General features: G+C 41.7%; 1 protein-coding gene across 1 annotated transcript in view; it reads right to left on the minus strand.

Moving 5' to 3' along the window:
- The window catches only part of SYNE1 (spectrin repeat containing, nuclear envelope 1), a 407398-nt gene that overhangs the window by 214660 nt on the left and 173279 nt on the right, over positions 1-19459 (minus strand). Inside the window, exons 41-52 of the mRNA XM_014532125.1 lie at positions 18836-19015; positions 17937-18087; positions 17462-17620; positions 16071-16253; positions 12871-12972; positions 10920-11123; positions 9771-9978; positions 8834-8946; positions 7290-7495; positions 6128-6283; positions 2269-2560; positions 957-1129 (exon numbers count right to left, since the gene is read on the minus strand). Of these exons, the coding sequence (XP_014387611.1) occupies positions 957-1129; positions 2269-2560; positions 6128-6283; positions 7290-7495; positions 8834-8946; positions 9771-9978; positions 10920-11123; positions 12871-12972; positions 16071-16253; positions 17462-17620; positions 17937-18087; positions 18836-19015 (2127 nt within the window). The remainder of the gene's footprint in view (positions 1-956; positions 1130-2268; positions 2561-6127; positions 6284-7289; positions 7496-8833; positions 8947-9770; positions 9979-10919; positions 11124-12870; positions 12973-16070; positions 16254-17461; positions 17621-17936; positions 18088-18835; positions 19016-19459) is intronic.

Genomic DNA, 19459 nt, shown 5'->3' on the forward strand with positions numbered 1-19459 from the left:
GAAACCATGGTCCACTTTTACATTGCACGGGGTGATGGCAAATATTTTTATTTTGTTTTATGAATTTTAATCTTTTACTTGTCTATTTATTTTGATCATAGTGAACACACACTTCTTTGGTGATCTAATAGTATATATCATTGTCAGAATATGGCTCCTGGAATGTATTTTAATATAATTCTGACTGACAATCATTTGTCCAACAAGCCAGCCAGATTACTTGTGGGTACTTTGAGGGAAGGAGGAAGGTGAAAATCTTCCACTCATAAATACAACAGCAACAACATCGCCTATTGTAACGACCAGCATCTTCTCTATTTTCTCAGCAGCCCCTGGGCAGTGCTACTCAACAGAGCTCCGCAGGCATCCTGGGCAGAAGGGCTGACTGTTGCTTGTGTGAGAATGTCCCACGCATTGGAGGGCACCAGCTCTCCTGGGCTCAGTCACTAAATGCCAGGGATGCTCCATCCCTGTGATAATCAAACACCCTCCCCCCATAGTTCCACAACCCCAACGGGGGTGATATTACTTGGGGTTGAGAAAAAGATTTATACTTAAGCTCCACAGTTGCCCATGACTTAATTTCCCTTATGTTTCTTTAAAAAGTGAAAATATATTAAATTTATTCAAGACCACATATCATTGCTTTGATGAATTAAAAGGATCTATTTTACTGAGTTCAAGTTGTGTGCCAAATTCCATTGACATATTATGGGAGATGTAAATATTACACACACACACACACACACACACACACACACACACACACACAGCAAGCAAACAAAACCAGTCTTTGCCATTAGAGAAAATACAGTTTAGGCGAAGACAGGCAAGCATACAACTAGCTAAGATCACATGCGTGGTCACTCTACTGCAGGAGGCGTGGCACCGCTCCCTCATTTCACTAAGCCACGGGGCTTTGTTAGGCGATTAAGCACTTGCACTGGACTCTGTACCTCTGAGCGTGGACGGAGGAGCTCATGACGTTGGCCCACACGTCTGTAAGGGTCTGTAGCTGGGTCTGGATCACCTTCTGACCTTCTTTGTTGCTACTTCTCAAGGCCTGTTCCCCTTTGCCAATGGCCATATTCAGCTTGACTTCCCCTTCCCCTTTCATCAGGAGGATGTCCTAGTAAGAAGAGGGAATGCAGGTCAGCAGAAATAGTAAGGGCTTCTGATAGTTTTAAAAACAATCGTTTCCCTGAGAAGCAAGGTAGGGACTACCTTACTCACCTTAAAAAGAAAAGGGGACATAGGTAATGCTTTCAACAACAAAGACTTAAAAACAGAGAAAAGAAAAGGCAATGAACAAAATAAACTGATGAACAAAACAGGACCAGGGGCATGGATACCTGGAACAGACTGACAGATCTCAGAGGGGAAGGGGAAGGGGGTGGGGGGGACTAGAAGCGATTAATTAAAAAACATGTATTCTTATATGCATAACCCATGGACACAGACAATGATGTGGTGAAGGCGGGGGTAGGGGTGGATGGAAGGGAGCAAAAGAGGGGAAAATGGGGGACATCTGTAATAGTGTTAACAATAAATAAAAAATGAAAACAAAAACAACAACAATGTCTGGACTCTACCGCAATATAAAACTTTAATTAAATATTAGCAACCCGAGAATCTGGGAGTAAAGATTAACTCCAGTTTAAATTCTTGGAAAACTTTGGACTACTTGCCTAAGCATTGTAACTTTACTGGGAAACTTAGTTTCAGAGTAAAAAGCAATTATTTTGAAAATGAAAACACGCTTGTTAAAAGCCTAACAGTCCCCTACCTTCAAAGCCTGACTAATGCCTGTCTTTCAAGGTCACCTTCACTGGCTGCAGGCTGGGTGGTGGTCTCCTTTGCACTTTCCCCACCCCAGCTGCCTTCAATCACGGCCCCACATACATGTTGCACGGCCTGTAACATTTGCAGTTGGTCCCTGCCACTGACTTGAACTCCTGCAGGACTCATTTTTATCTTCACATGCCCAGCAACTTGCATAGTGCTTGGAGTAAACGAGGTATTTATTTCATAATGTTTGCTGAATATTTACTAAACAAAATTAAAATATATATATATTTTAGAGCTATTAAAACAAACATATTCCTTTCCTTTACAAAGAGGGAAAACCATCCCCTCCGAGTCCTTTTTGCCCAATTTCCCCATTTCGCTCACCTAACCCTCATTTAGAGAGAGGCTCACAGCGTGATTGGGACCCGACTCAACCATTTGTGAGTCTAATCGCATCAGCCCTGGGGCACAGGGGTGTACCTGTATCTGTAACAGCCGTTTTTCCAGGGTGTCCTTGCTTCCCACGGTGCTGTCTGCGCAGGCCAGCTTGTCCTGCACGCCCTTCACCCAGGCCCACATGCTCTGCAGGGCCTCCTCCAGGGCCTCGTGCTCCTGCAGGGCCGCCTGGCAGCGGCGCAGCTTCTCCTTGGTCATCCTGACCAGGCCCTGGTAGCTGGTGAGCAGCTGGGAGCACAGGCGCCCTTCCTTCCCGGCGCCGTGGCCTTCCTCGCTGAGCAGCTGCCCGCGCTGCGAGAGCTTGTCCAGGGACTCTCTGAAGACAACAGAAAACAACATCAGCTAGACTCTCCCAGCGCCGGGGAGTCACAGAGGATTGTTGATGTTGGAGCGCTCAACAGGCAAGAGCTCACAGCTGACACGCCTTTAAACGAAGAGCCTTGCCAGGCTGACCTATGAGGATGGGGAATGTGGTTGAGCATCAACCAATGAACCAGGAGGTCACGGTTTGATTCCCCGTCAGTGCACAGGCCCGGGTTGTGGGCTTGATCCCCAGTAGGGGGTGTGTAGGAGGCAGCCGATCAATGATTCTCTCTCTTCATTGATGTTTCTCTCTCTCCCTTTCTCTTCCTCTCTGAAATCAATAAAAATATATTTAAAAAAATAAAGTAAAATGAAGAGTCTGGAGACTGCCCTGGCCACCTGCTTCTCCTATGGTTTCTCCAAAGGTAGTTAATACACATCCGGGGACCTGACTGAACCCATGCAGTACCTAGATCCAAGCCCAGTGTATGCCAAGGAATTCACTTCAGAAAAGGCCTGGCCTGCCCCTCCAGGCCACCCGGCATCTCTCCACTCCTACTGAATGCTCTAACCCTGAGCAGCTTGCCAAAACGCCCCCAACCCTCTGCTATACATACATGGAGGCTCCTCTGTGAGAACCCTTCTGCTCTCCTCTGCTCCCGGTCTACCTGCCCCTTTCACAGCTCAGGGCAGGCATCGCATCCCTGCGAAGCATCATGATAACTGAGGACAGGGTGGGGAGTGTGGAGAGAGTGGAGAGGGTGGGGAGTGTGGAGAGGGTGAGGAGGGTGGAGAGGGGGGAGAGGGGGGAGAGGGTGGAGAGGGTGAGGAGGGCAGGTCTCCTCCTCTGGGCACCTTCTGCAGCCTCCTACACACCCTGTGTGTCTCAATCCACAGGCTTTCCTTCTAGAAGCCAGGGCTATTACAATCATCTCATGTCCTAGCACCAGTGCAATGTTTGGCAGAGATAAAATGAAAAAAAAAAAAGAAGAACAAAAAGGCAATGATTCTTTCAAAAGGCCATTTTATGAGTGCTTAAGGGTGTCATTCTTGTATCTCAGGTGCCCTGCTCATCTCAGCTTGGAGTTATGTAAATTAGCTCCAGGGAAAGTATAACCACCTGTGGCTGGGTAGGCTTCATCCTGTTTGACAGGTTCTGAATTCAGATCAGCACTGTTCTCAGGAGATGCCTGGGAAACCAGGAGGGGGAGAGCAGTTGTCTGAACACAAACTATTGCGAGTAGTGGAAAAAGGCTACATAATGTATCTCCTATGACGCCTCTTTTATTTTACTTAGCAGCTATTATGTAAATAGCATCCTTATAGGTTTCTGTGAGATATATGTGACTTATACAATATTATATCTACTCTAAAGTACATATTTTTATTCTGGTAATCTGTTTGATCAGACAAGAAGGTAGTGTAAGCAATGATGTGAGTTAAATAATAATTCAAGAGAATAGATACCACTTGTTATTTCAAGAAGAATTGGTAAATGGATGATAAAAATTCAATGAGTCTCAAGTTTAGGGTACTTTAAAAAAATGGAGAGCATCCCTCCAAAATGTGTGTACTAGAAATATTATGATTAAAAACAACCACAACAGAGGAACAAATGACAAGCAGGTGAGAGGAGTCAGGTGACCCAGCTAAGCACCTGAGTGACCCTCACTGGGAGTGTACAGAGTAGCCAGTTAGAAGGAAACTGGGAACCAATATACTAAGGACTCTTAGCTCTGATCATGGAATATCAGATCAAGAACAATATGGAAGGAGGAGAGAAGTAGGTTATGTTATATTGTATCTAGACAAGAGTCAAGATTTTAAAGCACAAAAAGTGCACTGTAACTTGCAGAAAGTTATATATTTAGAATGATACTATTATTCTGTTAATTCGGCAATATATTCTACTAGAGGCCTGGTGCACAAATTCGTGCACCAGTGGGTCCCTTGGCCTGGCTTGTGGGATCGAGCTGAAACCAGCTCTCTGACATCCCCCGAGAAGTCCCGGATTGCAAAAGGATGCAGGCAAGGCCGAGGGACCCCACCTATGGCTGATTGTGGCAGGGGAGGGACATGGGAGGTTGGCCAGCCAGGGTGGGACTGTGGGAAGTCTCCAGGGCATATCTGGCCTCTCTCGCTCAGTCCCAACCAGCTAGACTCCAGCAGTAACCTAACCTACTGGTTGGAGCATCTGCTCCCTGGTGGTCAGTGCATATCATAGAAACTGGTCGACAGGTCGACTGTCTGTCCCCTAGTGGTCAGTGCATGTCATAATGAGCGGTTGAACAGCCCTAACATATCATTAGCATATTACGCTTTGATTGGGTGAATGGCCGACCGGACAACCAGGCACTTAGCATATTAGGCTTTTGTTATATAGGATTTGTTCATTTTTCGCACTTAACATACTAGGCTTTTATTATATAGGATTTTTCTGACATTATAGACTATGGCAATCTACAGATGATAAAGACCTGATGGTCCCTGGCCTTGAGGAACTCACTGTAGAGGACTGGAGTACACAGAGTCAACAAAGTGTTTATCCCTTGGTAAGAGCTCAGAGGTGGGGCCCGAGCATTCCAGGGAAATTTTAGAATAGTCATCAAACGAGCACACCAGCAGTAGTTGTTAGCATGGGTTCTATTGTGCACTTGTTTGCATGTTTGTTTTTCAGGACTAGGGGCACTCAGCATGTCTGACTAAAAAGAAGACTCGGTGGAAACAGGGAATGGGTCTAATCTGAATTAGGCAGTTTTCACTTAGTTGATCACTGCTGCTAATTTGTCTGATGAAGCAGGCTGGTGCTAGCCTCTATTGCTTCACAGATGATTGTATCTACTCTTTAAGAGGGTAGTTAAAGAGTTTTGGGTCAAATTGCACTACCCTTTCCAAAGGTAGAATTTCAATGAAGCAACTGAAAATGACAGGAGTGAAGCATGAATTTAGGGTGCAACATCCTGAAAGTCAGGCCAGAGAACCTGGCCTGGGAAAGGGTCCAGAATCATTTGGTCAGTTAGAAAGCAATGAAGAGGCAAATACTGTAAAGGAGAAGGGGAACCTCCAAGACAGCCAGACTTAATGACCATCCCTCTTGTTTTACAAAGAATTTTGTGAGAATGAGGTGAATTAGAAATGGGACCAGAGGCTGAAATGTATAAAGAATATATGGAAATTGGGATCTATAGCATTATTTTTTGTAAATGAATAATCTCTTTTAATCACCTTATATCCTTACAATAATCTCTGAGAAGAAAGTGTTATCATCATCATCATCATCATCACCACCACAATGATAAAGGCTAATATAAAAAAATACAGGAAATGAGTGTCCTATCCAATTTGTTGAACGAAGGGAGGTGTAACAAAGCTGTAGACCAGCCCCTTACCTCCATCCCTATGCTCTCTCCAGGGAGAAAACCCTGCACAATCATTTGTATTTTACACATTAAGGGATGAAAACAAGCACAACCACAAACCAACCAACCAACTAACCTACCAACCCCACCCAATAACCAACCAACCAGACAAACACGCAGTTCTTGGTGGGGAAAGGACCAATTCCATTTCTGCACCATACCTGGCAGCCAGGAGTTCACCCAGAAACATTTCAACCCTATGAACTTCGTTTTTCTTCTCAGGAATGTGCTGTTTACTCTCTCCTGAGTTTTCTGAGCTTAACCTCTCATTCATTTCATGGATCCATAAATTCAGTTTTCTGTGCTGGTCCTCAAAGCTAAAGAGAAGAAAAACACCATAGAGAAATTCTTAGGTTATCATTATAATAAATACATTCTAATAGCTGAGGTCACAATGTCTACAACAATCACGTTTTCATGAATTTTCAAGGAGAAGGAAACTCAACAATAAGCCCATTCAAACGATCGCTTATTTCAGTAACAAAATGGCAAATCATGAAAATTTCTCTTGCAATCCGGGCAGAAATGAATCACCCTATCAAACTGAATTGATTACCTGGTAATCATAGGTGGTAACTACCAGCAAGATTACATTCCCCTGCAACATGCACTTGACTTTTTGGGTTTTACTAGAGACCCTGAATTGGGGTCAATGGATAAGGGAGGCTGTGGAAGCCCTGTGAGAAAAAGGGGACGTCCTCTTTGTGTCTTTGTATCCTATGGGATATTGATATGGCACCAGAATGCAAGGGCTCTAAGTTTTGAAAACAGTGTAAATTCTCTGAGAAACCTGGATAAGAATCAGGCAAATTACTCCACTACCAGAAAGGCATTTTGATTATACTGACATAGTTTTCCCCCTAGTAACAAGGTTTCCCCCCCTTTCTTATTCTATATTCACCCATGTTGACCTAGCTTCCTGATTGGACTCTTGACTCACATAAATACAAGAGGTGTTTCTGCCATGACTCCAACCCAGCAGGAGTAGACTCAAGAAAAAGACTTGGATAATATAAAACCTGGATGCCAAAGCTCTAATATCTTGAGTTAGTCAAACAGACCAAAAAAAATGTATGAATTCATGTCATTCACAGATACTAGTGTGTATTATTCCTTTATTTTCTGTGTAGAAAATCAAACCACGTGATGCCATCATAGTTCGAGCAGTCAGTAATTGTCCCAGTATGAATCTGTAATTAAGGTCAAAGCTTTACATTTAAACTCACAATTTCAAAGATTTGTTTATTCTCAATGGCTTTTTTTCTCTAAGTCCCTGAAGACATTCTGTACAGGATGAAATCTACCTGCATCAAAACAACCTACCTCCCAAGTTCCAGAGCACAGTCTTGAAGAGCCTGCTTGTCTTTGAGGCATTGTCTCAGAAATGCTTGAAACTCCTCATTTGCCTTGGTAATCTGCTCCTGAATGCTACTGACCATTTGTTTAGGCAAATGTGCATACAACGTTTGTCCTTCCTGAGTCACAGCATCAAGCTTGCGCTGCCCATCACCGACCGAGTCCAAAATGGTCTGTTTCAGGAAATAAAAGTAATATAAAACATTTGCTATCGTTCAGAGACCCTGGTGCATGGGAGCACTAATTACAACTCTGAGCTGAGCTAGTAGAGCGAGAGCAGAAAAACAGGGGCCAAAGGAAGACAGCCGTTGACAAGGCTGGAGTAAGAATGATATTTGCAACTGGATATAATCGAGGCTCATCCCTGAGGACGGGCCAGCCAGGCATTGGAACCACTGAGGACCCACTGGGAACAATGCCAACCTGGGAAGGAGGATGTTCTTACCAAGGTCTTGTCCTCAGTCTCTCTCCTTTCTCACCATCCCAACCTAGTGCAGGCTCCACCTCTTCATGGTTAGTGTGATGTCTTCTAACTGGTTAGCTGCCTCTATCCCTCCTCCTTTGATCCGCCCTGCACACCACATCCTGACTTGGGTTCCCTTCTTTGCTTGGTGTGCACCACTTCTTTGGAAGACCATATGCACGGGCATTGGCTTTGGCAGAGCAAAAGAACTGCTATGCTAGTCCTGCCTCGTCCCTGAGTTCCAGACTTTTCTCTGTGGAGTTTCACTGCATCTCAGGCCTTAAAGGGGACAATTCCACATCTGCAGTCACCCTGCCTCCTGGGAAACTAGCTTCCTGTATGATGACACTCTTCCTACTCTGACAGCGAATGAGTTATCTACATAATTGTCATCACCCATTAGGCCACAAAATCCGCATGTTTCTATTAATTTTTTAAAAATTATTTTTACAATACTTAATACAATGCTTTGTTCAGATTCGCTACTTAAAAAACAAAGCCAAAACTCAGTATGAATCTAGTCTTGCATCCATTATTTTTTAACTCTGCTTCACAATGGCCTTCTCTTTCCTGAATTCATACATTTTTTCCTAGTGAGGAAAACCTATACAATCTATAATATCTATTGCTTTGATTTGAATATTTCTAAGTTCCAAATTTAGACCACAGGTTGTTAAAAAGCACACATGATGTCAGTGGTGTCTTCTTTTTAAAACTCCTCCATGATAGTAACGTGAAATAGATATCACTGTTTATGTTTTTACTGCTATAGAAATTAAAATTAGGTTTAGTTTAGAGTGAATTCCAAATAGTCAATAGGCTAAAAGAGAGGGGAAGGGGATCTAGAAATTCTACAGCTCTAACTTGATTTTTCAGCTTACTTTTCATATTGCTTATCTCCTTATCACTCAAGAAATCTAATTCTGATAAGGAAAAAGAAATGTTTGAATAAGATTAAAAGATTTGGAAAGAGAGGTGATTTAGGTCTGACCCGATCGCACTTGAGTGTAGTTTGGGGAAGAAGAAAAGGCAACACCAGTGTTCGTACCTGAAGATCGCGAAGCTTCGCCTCTAGAACTTTGCTGTCACCAGTTCTGTCTGATGATTTTTTTGCTGCTGCTTTTATTCCAGAAAACCATTCTTGGAATTCCTTCATGGACTCTTTGGGAAAGAACATGAATGAGAAATGCATCCAAAACATTGAATGAGCTACCATGAATTAATTCTGGCCTTCAGCCCATTGCATTGTGCCTTCCAAAACATTCCAGAAGGAAGATCATAATAATCTAGAATATGACATATACGACACAGCATGATCTACAGCCATGCCTGTTCACAGTAGAATCAAGAAATTGTCTCAGAGAAAAGACTGTAAAGAGATTCACTTTCCTTCAATGTCCGATTTCCCCTTATGTCTCTTTATTTTGGTAAAGAAATAATTAGTTGCCTGACTCCGGAAGAGTGCAAGTGGAGAAATACTTTAGGGGTGCTAAAGCCATTTTTGTGGCACAAAGAGAAACCTTCTCCTCTTTCCGCTAAGCTGACCTGAGCACTGTCATTATGTGTCCACGTCAGAGCACAGGCAGCCGTGTGGGAAACTGAGTCCAGCACATCCATAGGACAGGCACTTTCCTAAATTACATGCTGCTGTTTCATGCTCTCTCCTAATACCTAGGTTGACTATCACTCCCTCATAGCAGTGGCAGTAATTTCCACACACATGAGCTATATGTGGAAAATCTAGATGCAATTCCGAATCATCAAAACGGCAGACTCCTACCTCCCCGAGGAGAAAGGGAGAATGTTGCTTATGGTGAGGGCACACGCATGACACTTCCACTGCCCAAAGCTCAATGCCCAAGTGAATTTAACTTGATATTCTTCCGGAAAGTTTTGCAAACGTTTGCTGGCAGTTTCTACACAGCATTTGGTCCGAATTCCTTCTTGTAAACAGACTATTCATGCACAGGCCTGTGGGAGCTCACCATGGAAGTGTTTCTCCAGAGAATCCTGAAGGCTGGCCTGTGTCCTGGAGCACAGCTGGCTGGCAGCTTCGTGCTTCTTGGTCAGGCCCGTCATTGCCCCGCCCAGGCGCTCCAGCTCCGCCGAATGGTACTTGCGGCACAAGCTATTGAGGTTTTCTTGGGTGGAGCTGATGTTGCTTTGCTGGCTTTGAAGTTCTTTCTGCATTTCCTAGAGAATAAAAGTGTGCCATGGAGGATGGTTATCAGGTGCAAGAAAAATATGCCACCTATTCCACGATGACACTTCCTCTGGAAACGGATGCTATCAAAATCCACTCAGTAATGTATACATTTGTGTGGGATTGTTTTTTGAATATTTGTGATATCTCTGTGTTGATTCTTGGAGAATGTTGCCCAGTTCTCCTTGGGAACAACTGCAAACAGCTGTTGAGAGGCCGCTAGGATTTGAGTGAGAGTCTAGCATTTTAAGCAAATTGAATTGATCCTTGTGGATTCCAGCCATGAGCTTGGGTTTAATCAGTTGATTAGGAACTACAAATGCAATCACCCTCCTAAGTTCACATTCTTCAGTGGGCCATACGGGTCACAGGCCACAAAAAAAGGCACAAGTAGTTAATTTAAAAATATACTTCCTTAGTCTCAAGAACAGCAAAACAATAATATGCTGAAAAAGAACATATCATTTTTTGTTGAAAACTCAACTCATAAGCTTGATAGAGAGTTGATCAGAAATGTCATCTATGAAAATAAACATACTGACATAAAAGTGAGATGTTTTCGCAATTAAAAAATATATCTCTCTCTAGATAAAAGCAGTCATACTAACCAATAAAAATAATAAGCGAGGAAAAACTATTTGGCATTCAAGTCTGAAAATTCCTGGACATTCAAACACTTCTATGGATGTCACCCCCTTAATAATAATAATAATAAATAGCAGCCTGTGAGCAGGCCCTATAGCAATGCGTGCTTTCTGTTTTCAGATGACTCATTTTCCTTTCTGTTCTTTACCCATTACTTACTTTGCTGAGTCCTGTGTTAATGCGGGTGATTGAGAGCAGAGGTTAAGGCTTGAGTCTAGCCATCACAAAGCAGGAGAACTAATATTCCCACTGAAGTATAACCAGTTAATGAGAGCTGGTTACCTACCTTTACTTTCTTCAGCCCTTCACAAGTCTCAGTTTGGGCGCAGTTCACCAGGGACTCTTCTAGTTTCGCCAGCCAGGTTGTTATGTCGTTAATAAATTTCTCCACTTGTGTGCTCTGAGCCCTGAAATCTTTCAAGGTCCCTTTGGCGTCTTCGGTAATTTCTTTGGCGTGCTCCAGTTTCTGCCTTAGGTCCGCTTCTATAAACTAAACATAAAACATAAAGCAGGATTTCATCAAAATCTGTGAAAACCAGACACTCCTTTACTGGGAATTCCGTGGATGTGTAGCTTAATCATAAAAACCAAACCAAACCACATAAGGGTAACCATGGATGTTCATCCAATTTTTCTAAGACGGAAAATCAGTGTGCACACGCTGCCAAACATTTTAAGTGATGAAGTGATCGGCAAATGGAAAGAGTAAGGCGTACAGTTAACATGAGACGCGGAAGTGGCAGTTTGGCTGAGGTTCCAGGGGATACACACAATCACATCTCAAAAACAGCCAGACTCACGCCGGGTTACCAAGCAGGTGACCGAAAACCTGCTCCTCATTCTCCCTGGGAAGCACTCACACATTTTGTCCTGATGTGACCACTACTTTGGACAAGCGCCCCCACCCCCCACCCCCATCATAGGATTTCATCCTAAAGCACTTTCCTTTCTGTCTCCCACTCTAAGTATTCGGGGAGGCTGGTTCTCTGCTCCTAGGTGGTTTATTTCAGGAGGGCCTTGATTTCTCTGGACCACAGATAAAAAAGGGACTTAAGATAAACCGCAAACAGTTTCAATTCTACAACAAAAACAATCAGGACCATTTAATAATCAAGACTTTGAACTCAAATCAAACTTAAAGTTAAGGGCTTTTTCTTGCCCCTGCTCAGATCTGCCGCAAACAGGAAGCCCACAGTGGAGAAAGGGGCCTGGTGCCGCTTTTTGTCTCTTTTCACTTTATTTCTATTCCCCACCTCACAGGCCTGGGCAAGCAGGAGGTGAGGAGGGAACTGGCATCTACGCTTTCTAAGCCTGGTGACATTCCCATTCTCTCCTCTCACAGGCCTTGATCTGTGGGTTTTTCTGAGACTCCCCTCACTTCTGTGACCGCCCGGTGAAGGGCCCTAGATGCAAGCAATGCACCTTTCTCTGGCTTTTCACTTTCTCCGTCTGCAGCCTGTGGGCATCTCATAACTTCTTGCCTCCGGGGCCTGCCATTCCCCCAGAAGGCTTTCTTCGATGACCCCAGCTGTCACACAGGAGCGCTCTCCTTTCTTTTTCTCTTATGATTCACCTCTGGGCCGGAGGTCACACTCTGCCATTCACCCCAGATGACATAGAGTTGCAGGCCACTCAAAACAATCAAAACATACGCACTTTAATGTGGGGAGCCGGCACGGCCATGGCATACTCAGCCCTAGGGCGCCTTATGTGCCATGCCAGCTCAGCCTGGTTCAGTGACCCTGAGTGGGGGGGTGAAAGGATTGAGAAAAGACAGACAAGAGAATGAAAGCTGGGTCTCGGTGGGATGCTGCTCCCTGATGAGGAGACAGCGCCAGCACCCACAAGCCGTGTCTTTATTTTATAGCAGATGCCACGAGGCAAAGCAGGGGCGTGATCACATTGTTTACAGCATTCTCATGAGCTCCAACCTCACTCAACTACATGCACCTGAACTTGAGCACAAGGCACGTGGAGCCACGTGTTCGGACCATAGGCTCAAGCTTACAACCACAGCCGTTGGCTATGATTGTGCTGGGAGGGCCCTGCTCTCCAGCTGGGACTTGCACGTGGCAATGAGAGGCCCCTGTCCTTTCATTAGTCCGAGGCTTGAACCTGGCCAAAACACTGTAGCTGCGCCCCATACTTTAATATACAAATACTTAGAGAATAGAAATACTCTTTGAGATGGAGAGTCTAGCAGGTAGCAGTTATTACAGAACTAACTGAGTGCTTACCTGAAGGTCTGATGGAGTTTCTGGATTTTTCGTTAATTCTTTTAGGTCATTCACTTTAGCATGAAGGTCTTCCAGTTTCAATGCGTTGTTTCTAACTTCAGACTGTCAAGTATAAGACAAAGGGGAAAAGCATGACTAATCCAAACATTCACATGATATATTTGGCATTTAATAATTTCAAGAGTTAACTGTCAAAATGCCCCAACATTAAGCTAGGGTAAAAAAAAAATTCTTTTTCATTTTTTGATCATTGTCATTAGTTAGGAATATGGAAAAATGTCACCATTTACTTGCACTTGGGATGTGAGGGAGTGTGCGGAACTTTCTTTCTTCCCACTCTCTTTTATTGGGGAAGAAAAATGCTCCTGGAAAAAATTAACCACTAACCAAAAGTCTTGAGTCAGTGGGGAATTTTAACAACTAACTGCCATTTATTCATTAGCATTGATATCACTGGTTACCATGGCAACATTAAACTCTTGAGGAAGCACTGCCAAGCCAGTACACATTGGAAGCGCCTAATAACAGCTGGCTATCTGTAACACACAAGAAACCTTTCAAATAAACATTTAAACGATGTGAAAACAGAAATCAGGTTAATTAGAAGATTGATGTCTAATATCGTGCCTTATTGTTTTGTTTGTTTTTTGTTGGTGTTTTTTTTGTTTTTTTTTTTTTTGCACCAAGACTAAAAGAGGAAGGAAGAAAGGATAAATAACCAAAGAATTGTTACTGAACAAATTAGACATTTATAAACATCATTAGTCATTGGGGCCCACAAAAGGATAGTTAAATATCGTGCTTTGGTGCTTTGTGGACACTAACAAACCTCCCGGTGCCTTCAATCCAGAAGGTAATTTACTTACCCAGTAAGATGTGATGAACTATCTGCCAGGCCCACTGGCCTTTTCCAGAAACCGGCTGGACAATGAAGGCATCATACCCACACGCCCAGCTCATTTCCTGCTCTGCAGCAGCATGACATTCTCAGGCACGGGGCTGAGTCCAGCTCTCTGAGTTTATGAGCTGGTGTGCCACAGTCAGCCACAGAAAAGCCATCTCTGTGAGTGACTGCACTGGACCTATGAACATAGGGTTGATGCCCGCTGGCTCCCTGAACCCCAGAGGTCAGGGGTGGGAGTAGACTGTATGTGGGTTTAACGACTGGCTCTCCCAGAGAAGGCCCTGATTTGTAGCTTCACCACCATTTAGAGTTACAACATGAGTCACGCACATGGTGCTGGAGGAGCTCCACAGCAGTGCACCATTCTGCAGTATTTCCACCAGAAAGACAGAGCGAATGTCAGCTCGAGTTCCCAGGCAGCAGTCAGAGGGGAATAATAGCCAGGAAGGTTTAACTTTTGAGTGTTCATTACCTTCATTTTAAAATAGATTTAATTTAATTGTAATTTACTTACATTGAAATTTTTAAAAATATATTTTTATTAATTTCAGAGGAAGGAAGAGGGAGGGATAGAAACATTAATGATGAGAGAGAATCATTGATCGGCTGCCTCTGCACACCCCCTACTGGGGGCCGAGCCCGCAACGAGTCATGTGCCCTGACTGGGAATGGAACTGTGACCTCCTGGTTCATAGGTTGATGCTCAACCACTGAGCCATGCTGGCCGGGCACAATTAAATTTTTAATAATGGTTGTGATTAACACGGGCTCGCAAGATTTTTGAAAATATAATAATTGACTTTTGCTAGCACGTACAAGCCCTCTTCCAGCACATGCCACATACAGTTTGAGCTGTAATGGTCATTTAACATCTAAGATAACTAAAGGGACTGTGGTGCCCTTCCCTGACTGTACTTTTAGTCTGAATACTCTCCTCTACTTCTGTTTGCCCTTAGGAATAGGAATAATCTCTCGAATGTTCTTTGGGTCAAACCCAGCTGAATAATTTAGGTAGGTAATACAGATGATTTTACTATATATTTTGTCAGACTATAGTAATTTATTCACACATCTGTCATACTCCACATCTATACCAGGCACAGTGCTGGGCACCCAAGCATACAATGGTCAACAGTCCCTCCCTCACTAAGAGTACAGTCACTTGTGTGCTTTGTGAAACCAGTTATCTCTTGTCACTCTATTTCCCTTCCCTTGCTTCAGTTTTCACCATAGCCCTATTACTGATTGTCATTGTGCATGTCATATATACTGTAATGGAAATAATGTAAATACCATGAGGGTAAAGACTTTGTATGTTTCACTATTATATTTCCAGCCTGAAAACTGCCTGACATATTTTAGGTGCTCATTAAGAATGTGATGAGTGAATGAATAAGTGAATGTGAAAAATGGGGATAAAAGGAGGTTAAAATAAATTAGTGACTCGAACTTTAGAAAGGCCACTTTCTGTGGAAGCCTGTGACACTCCCATCTCCATTTCCTTACGTTTCTGGAAAGGAAGTGGAGGAAACCAGCTCCTAGCGTAAGTGCTCAGTGTAGGGTAACTACTCAGTAAACATTTTTTAAAAAATATATTTTATTGATTTTTTACAGAGAGGAAGGGAGAGGGATAGAGAGTTTGAAACATCGATGAGAGAGAAACATCGATCAGCTGCCTCCTGCACACCCCCTCCGGGGGATGTGCCCGCAACCAAGGTACATGCCCTTGATCGGAATCAAACCTGGAACCCTTCAGTCTGCAGGCCGACGCTCTATCCACTGAGCCAAACCGGTTAGGGCCTCAGTAAACATTTAATTTGAATGGAGAAAAAATAGATACTAAATATTACTGAATGACAATCACTTTCAATTTGGTTTTTCAGTAAGAAGATGCCATATTCCCAGATGAATGGAAAAATTGTAGGTTTACTTTCAAATAAATAGCAAAAGATAGTTAAGATTGTTTATTATACTCCTGTGTGTCTCAAAGAGCGGCATGGCTCAGTGGTTGGTTGAGCATCGACCTGTGAATCAGGAGGTCACGGTTCGATTCTGGTCGGGGCAGGTGTCCGGGTTGTGGGCTCTATCCCTGGTTGGGGCGTGTGGGAGGTGGCTGATCAGTGATTCTCTCTAATCATTATTATTTCTATCTCTCTCTCCCTCTCCCTTCATCTCTGAAATCAATAAAGATATTTTTTTTAAAAAAAGAATGAACTTTTAAAAAAGGACACCAATATTTTCGTATTCTGGCCAATGATACATCACCAGCTCCCATGTGAAGGTGTAGCTCACTTACCTCAAACTCCTTCAGGAACTCCTCTGTTCTGAGGCTGTTGTTCAGGTTGCTGATGCTCTCCGCCAGCTGAGGGACAGAACTGTTCGACCAGCCTTCGATTTCATCCTTACTCGAGAGAATATCAGCCCAAAGGGACAGGCTTACCCTCAGCCGATCCATGTTTTCCTCGATTCTCTCTGACACCTGGAAGAGAAAATCAAAGTCAAATCATTAACAGTCTGAGGCTTTAAAAAATGCTCTTTGCCCCACCGAAGTACTAAAAATGTCAATCCTTCCTTAATCAGAAAATTGTAATCTGATCAGAAAGCCAAGTTTTACAAAAATTATTGTAAACTGACTAGTGCACTGAACTTAATCTATGTAAATGCTATTATATAAATTGTTTCTGTCACTGGGAGAGTTGGTTGAATTTCTAAAACATTTGACTTTTATTTGTAAATTGGAAAAGTAATCACAACAGGTCTACTGTAATATAACTCACTCTAAGGTTGAATTCTATAAGATAGGGGTCCATATAGGGCAGTATTTTTTAAAGTAATACAATAAGCCCTTTTATTTGTAATGATGATACATAAAAATGGGCATAATTAGGCTTGAACATATTTATAGAATAAGTAAATATATAGAAGATTAACCAATTTTGCATGCTTATAGTATTATTGCTTAATATTCTTCCCATAATAAGAATATCATTTTAAAAGTAGAAGACTATAAGGTCTTCTGAAGTCCCCAGATTATTTGATTACAGTATGTAAATATCGATGTCTAACTTAAGTGACTTAGCTTAAGTAAGGGAACCCACTATAGGTTTAAATTCTGAGCCTAGATATTGATAATAGAGGTCAACAGAATCACTGGATTTTTGGAGCTGGAAAACAGTGTAAAATATGCATGAATTGAGAGGTAGAGTTCCAGAAGGATCAAGTGACCTGTGCTATAGTCACTTGACAGAGCCAGTAAATGACAGAGCAGGAACTAAAACCCAAGGATATAAACTACAAGGCCAATGATTTTCAATGCTAAAGCGTCTTCTTACTTTAAATTATTATACATTTTGGTTAATAGTCTATAGGCTGTTTATACATTATTCTTTTATTTTTATTCATAATTCCAGAGTCTTGAGAAGGCAGATTATAAATTTGTTACATTTGAAGCTGTCAAGTAAAATTCTAGAAAATTTGCCAATAAGTTTTAACAAAATAAAGCAAATAGTTTTTTTTTACTATTTCTAAAATTTATGTGAACACTACTTTTCTTTAGAATATTATATTTGCATTTAGCATTAAAAGTTAAAAATGGAATTTACATCTCTCAATAATCCTTTGCCCCAAAATGAGATTCAGAAATGTGAATGTTTAAACTATTCATGGAACCCAAGGTGATGAGCTTACATCCAGCCATCTGTCCATAGTGCTCTCCATGTCTGTTTTCACCAAGATGAAATCACTACTGTGAATTTTTTTCAGCTCAGATAACAACTGTTTTCCTTTACTGGTAAAGTCATCCAATTCTTTCTGCTCTTTACATATTTCGTTCCTGGCAGTTTCATGCTGTGAACATAAATGTTTCCTTAATTAATAAAATCATCAATGCTAAGAGTTTAAAACCATTTGTCTCCCCAAAATTTAATTATTGGATGACCTGATCCAGAAACCAGGGATATTAATAAACTGTACAAATATATACTAATTTTCTTGAATTGCTAGAATCCTAGGATATCAGAACTTTTTAAAAAAGTTGAGCTTGTTAGCATGAATTATCTACATCTAACTATACTGACAAGATTTGTATAGCAAATACAGTGTGAGTAAAAAAAACACGTTTAATAAAGTGTTCTACTAAAATAAATACATTTTGAATTACTACCTTGGATAAGGCCCATTTAAGATCCTCCTCATCCTTTATAGTAGTTCTGGTTGCAATCACATTGCTGGCATGTTCTAGAACTTTAGATACAGCTGACTTCAAGTTCTGATAATCTCTCATTAAGTCAATAAGCCCACAGCATTGGCCCTGGCTGCAATGATCAAAGAAAAGACATCATTTATTGTCAGGTATCAGGAGAGGGGAGAGTTCTCTATGGTTGGACCTGATGTATACACACATATTAATAGATGAAAGAGAGAGCCCTGTCTATACCTACCGAGGTAAAAGAGTGCTGGTCGATCTTACTTAACTCTAATGTCCCAAATATCCTCATGAATGAAGAATGCACACAGCCATTCAAATAAAATCTGTGACTTCAATAATAAGCAAAGATGCAATATATGTTCTGGATAACTCAAACTTATGTAGATATATTATTATTTTTTTAATGCATATAGATACCCAATTGTTTCAGGACTATTCACTGAAAAGACTATTATTCTTTCTTCATCAAATTGCCTTTTTAAAAAATCAATTGAGCATATCTGAATATATTTAAAAGAGTGAATATTACTATATGTCAGTCATACCTCAGTTACAAACAACTATAACAAAACAGAATAAAGAGGAAATCAGGAGGTTAAGACTCTCATGGTCGCACTTAGTAACTTGACAACTGCGTTTCAGCATTGAATTTCTCATGTAATTGTTATCTCAGAGCAGCCTCCTTAGTCACGTTCTGTAGGACTAAATTCTTATCGTTACCGAAAGACACAGAATACTACAGATGGCAAAAGATATTCAATGCTTGATCACACCCATGCAAATCACCAGGCATGGCCCAATGTCACAAAATAGGGAGGAGTTAAAAAACAAAAACTGAGAAGTTTCTGACTTACTTTTCATGAATTAGCTTTTTGGTATCATCCCAGGTGACCTCTAAGCGATTTATCTCTGTATCAACTTTAGGTGCAAAGGCTACATCTTTCTGAGCAATTTGCTTAGCTTTGTCTTTCAACCAACATAACTCATGCTCATGAGAATTCAGTTCATCTTCTAACTGATTGAAGACTCTCAACCTGTGAATTAAAGTGTTGTTTTACTAAAGGTAGCAAACCAATATTTCCTCTCTGTAAAGCACACATACTGAGAACTAGAAAACTAGTAACAGAGCAAGCAAATGGATGGCTGTCAACTGATAAAGATGCTTTTACAGTTAACTTTGCATACTTTAGAGTGTACCGCAGAAAACATTTAAAGTCAGTTTCACTATTCACCTTCAAACTTCTATTAAGTTTGTATTCTCTTTCTATTATCCTTTGATGGTATAAGACTTTTAAAACTAGGGCTGACCTTGTAGGCAAAGGAGGTGAGTTCTTATTGCAAGGTATTGATATAAAATTATTTTGTGCCATGAGGTCTAATTCATGTAAAATAATATTTGAGAATCATAGTTGTTTCATAAAATAAAAATAGTTTCACAGAGCCATTCTCCCTCTCTCTCTCTCTCTCTCTCTCTCTCT

The sequence above is a fragment of the Myotis brandtii genome, unplaced genomic scaffold (genome assembly GCF_000412655.1).
Source record: "Myotis brandtii unplaced genomic scaffold, ASM41265v1 scaffold847, whole genome shotgun sequence".
NCBI classification, from domain to species: domain Eukaryota; kingdom Metazoa; phylum Chordata; class Mammalia; order Chiroptera; family Vespertilionidae; genus Myotis; species Myotis brandtii.